Consider the following 4,141-nt stretch of genomic DNA (forward strand, 5'->3'; position numbering starts at 1 on the left):
TCTTTTAATGCCAGCTGAAAAATTCATTCTACGTATATGTTAAATAGCATGAGAGTTAGAGTATGCATCCCTACCGGACTTCTCTGAAGGTGTTCCGTAGGGGTATTCCAAAAGTAGAGTGCATACAATTTGATGGACAAATTTGTGTTACGCTGCAATTCCACTAGACAAAATATGGGATTGTTCTTTCGAGTATAACGAAACAATCTCATAGTTTCGAAAAGTGGGTTGAAGTAGACAAGAGCTCATATCGAACATTTAGATCAACGTTAGCTTTTTTTGTTGGTCATAAACTTTTTTTATTAATCAAATTTTAAAAGGACTCCATTCTCGTTAATTTAAGGTGTGGGAAAAGTACTAAAATTATTTGAGCCGCTTTCTCTGACTAATTTCGAGACAAACTATATATGCATTAAATTTTCTCAATTGTTTCAGTAACAAGCAATCCATGGAGAAATACAATATCGACAAGAATACTTTCTATAATCTTCTTCTGAACTATGTCTTGACAATAGAAGATCTGAAAATGATGGGTTATCCAACATATTCAGAGGAATATCGTAACATTGTTACTATTGAAAAGAAAGATTCTAGTAACTTTAAGAAAACAAAGGGTACTGTATTGAACCCATCCGCAAACGATTTCGTACCTGGAGAGCGAACAGAATCAACCTATAGGATTGACAGAGTCTCTTACGAGACTTTTCCCATTGTAGACAACATTTCCAGAACACGAAAATGTAGCAGATGTGGTAAATTATTCATCATTACATCGAGAAAATATATTTCCACAGATTGCTGCTTTTACCACTGGGGTAAACTGCAGCGAGTGGTGTATAACGGAAAAGAGGAAAGGCGGTATAGCTGCTGCAGTCAGTCGGCAATAGCTGAAGGATGCAGTACAAGCGAAGTTCACGTTTGGAGCGGATTAATCAATGGTATTAACAAATTCCATGGACAGTTTGTTTCCGCTCCCACACCATACTTATTTTTAAATCGAGAGAAGTATTTCAAAGTGTACGCTATCGACTGTGAAATGTGCTTTACGGTCCACGGGCTGGAAATCGCTAAAGTGACCGTTGTAGGGTTGGGTGGTGATCTCATTTACAGTAGTTTTGTACGTCCCGAAAGTGAAATAATTGATTTCAATACTCGATTTTCTGGTATTACAAAGGATGACATCCATCTCGGTACAAAATCGTTGAGGGAAGTACAAAACGACTTGATGCGATTCATCACTAGCGAAACAATCCTTATCGGGCACGGCTTGGAAAATGACCTGCGCGCCTTGAGACTAGTTCATTATTTAGTGGTAGATACTGCAAAAACCTTTCCTCACTGCCAAGGTTTTCCTTACAGGAGGTCCTTGAAGCATTTGTGTGAGACAATCTTGAAGAAGAACATCCAAGGAAATGCTGGCGGCCATGATAGTTTTGAGGACGCCAATGCTTGCTTGGAACTCATGATGTGGAGAGTAAGAAGAGATTATTTTGGTCAATGATTTTATACTCGAAACTATTATTATTATAAATAATTCAAAAGTGATATTTTTCAGATGATTTCCGTAGTTTTAGGATATATTCGTGTTTTCGCGCGATGTGTTATTTTTCTATGTTTTCATTTTATATTGTTAATCGTTGTATTTTCTTGTTAAGTGAAAAAAATATAAAGGACTAACTATAAGAAGTTTGTTACTATAATATATGATAAGTAGTATTATATGATATTTGATTGAAGTTTGTGATGAATTTCTGTGATAATAAATAGAAATATAACTGTTCATCATATGAAATGCAGCACTTGTTTCCTTATATCTAATGTATCATGAGTTTCCAATATATTTATTAGTTTTTCATTTGTTTTTATTTCATCGATAAATTATTTTTGTATTCCACGAACGTAATTGATTCCACTTAACAGCAATACTTTTGTCACGAGCTCGTTAACAAGTCGGTCTTGCTTGCTCATTTCAATAGAATCTAGAATTTTGTAAACGCAATGGGTACAAACTTCGTAAAAAAAGCTGAAACTTTTGATATTGTTTTTATGACGCTTTGTTTATATTATTTTCAATTTTTAGGAAGGCATTTATTATTCATTTGTTCATTCTCTCGAATGGAATTATCGAAAACTTCTTTTTATATAAATACCCGCTTGTGTATCGGCCAGAAAGTTAATAAAATTTTAAGTACCTCAGCTTAATGATCAATAATAGAAAAGACACAAGTACTGAGATTGAAGAACAAGTAATTAATACTAATAGAGCTTTCCATGCTAATAGACAAGTATTGAAAATTAAATTAAACTATTCACATTTAAGGAGGTGATGAGGTGATAAAGGAACTCATTTGAAGTGTTTTTAACCATACATATCTTAGTGCAATGTATGTTGGATTTTGAGATATGGTCAATTTTGTGTTTTTCATTTTATGAGGGTTTTACTGCCGTTTGTATGAAATAAAACAGAAACAACAAGTTTTAAGGATTTTATTGCCCATTAATGCGTATAAAGAGTCTCTAGTCAATCAAATAAAAACTATATACTAATTATCAAGTTATGGCATCAAAGATATAAGAAAGTTATCTTTTTTTCGAAAACAAATTAGCTTTCGTAGCTTTAAAACAAGAAAAGTACCAATGCTATTTTTATACAAAATACTTTAAAAACATCTTTGTACTTTCACCATATTACAAAAAGGCAAATCATTAGCACAAACATAAAATTTACACGTTGCGAATGAAATGAATGAAAAATGTAGAGCTATGGGATTTCCGAGACAACCGGTTTTTAAAGTGTTTGTGTCGAAGCAGGTAGAAAAATCCGTTTGCCACAGCGCCCTCCCTAGTTTTCTTCTGCAGTTGCCAGTTGGTTTCTAACTCCCTGCGGGTGACGTTATTATTGTGTTCCTCTATTTTTTGTTATTTCTCCGTGTAAAGTAGAGATCTGCTGGTAAAACCGCGTTGAACTCTTTCACGTTGAGTTGCTTTGGACTATTTTCTTTTTTGAAACTTATTCGCACTGATTTCACGCTAGCTACATTCACAAATTATGAGTACGCAGATATGGTGTACACTTTTGTGGGTTTGCTGATGGAAATGCAGCTAGGGCTCATGAACCCAAGTGCTTCGCGATACATTTAGAAGGCTTTCTAAATGGGGCACAGTGCACCTCAAAGAACCTCGTGTCTCTGCAGCAGAGCTACCAGTAGAAATCGATGAACAAATAATCTTCTGTTATTCATATTTTTAGGCCGAAGATCTGCATATTTATGGTAAAGTGCATAGGGCTCAAATTGGTAATGGTAATGGTTAAACTTCTTGACATATGATTTTTTCCTTCTTACAAAAACACAACAATGAAGCGCCCATTATCGTACAAATGTCTGAACTCCTACACATTAAATCATCTCTACGACATGCGCCAAAGATCCCAAACACCAAAATCACTTTTGACATTAGATATTTTACATCTGAAGCGTCGCATAAAAATGTAGTTACTTATATTATAGCTTAACAATTCTTTAGCAATGAGAACCGACTCCATACCGTTAGAGATTTCATATTCTTGTCTTTTTCAACAAAATGAACTAGGAGAAAATCATCACTCAAAATATGAAATTTTTTGAGATCTTGCCATTCCTTATAAGTTGATACTTGTATTCGTACACGACCTAGATTTTGCTGGTAACAAATCAGCACAGGCTCGTATCGCTAGCTCTAATATGTTTTTAGGAATATGTGGATTTTTTTCCCAGTACATTTTTTAAATAATGCCAATTATAAATATATCGTTGCTATGGAAATGTTTATCATGCTGGTTGCTATTATGACAGGTGTATTGGTAGACTTAGACAGCAAACAAAACTCACACTATTACACCTTCTGCAGAAATTACTAGTATCAGCAGCTTATGGATTTTATAGTTGTTGAATCAGTTCTGGATTTGGTGAGAAATACATGGACCTACAATTTGTGTCTCAAGCGCCTAAATCGTCAGTCTGTTCCCATGTGATAAGCTTTCGAAATCTGTTATAGAATATTTTCGAATAATTATCAATCTTCTTGGGTTATTACTACTGAAAATAAAATGTTCTAAATCGTATCGTAGTGGATTTTTCCGTACTTGCATAATTTCTAATGG

At 34.3% G+C, this 4,141-nt stretch overlaps 1 protein-coding gene across 1 annotated transcript; it reads left to right on the forward strand.

Annotated features, from left to right (window-relative positions):
• Nucleotides 1-526: 526 nt before the first annotated feature.
• Nucleotides 527-3,313, forward strand: LOC130443357 (exonuclease GOR-like). Its single transcript, XM_056777929.1, has 2 exons — nucleotides 527-1,474; nucleotides 3,251-3,313. The coding sequence occupies exons 1-2, from the start codon at nucleotides 527-529 to the stop codon at nucleotides 3,311-3,313; spliced, it is 1,011 nt and encodes a 336-aa protein (XP_056633907.1).
• Nucleotides 3,314-4,141: the final 828 nt, after the last annotated feature.

This window comes from Diorhabda sublineata, chromosome 4 (assembly GCF_026230105.1).
Source record: "Diorhabda sublineata isolate icDioSubl1.1 chromosome 4, icDioSubl1.1, whole genome shotgun sequence".
NCBI lineage: Eukaryota > Metazoa > Arthropoda > Insecta > Coleoptera > Chrysomelidae > Diorhabda > Diorhabda sublineata.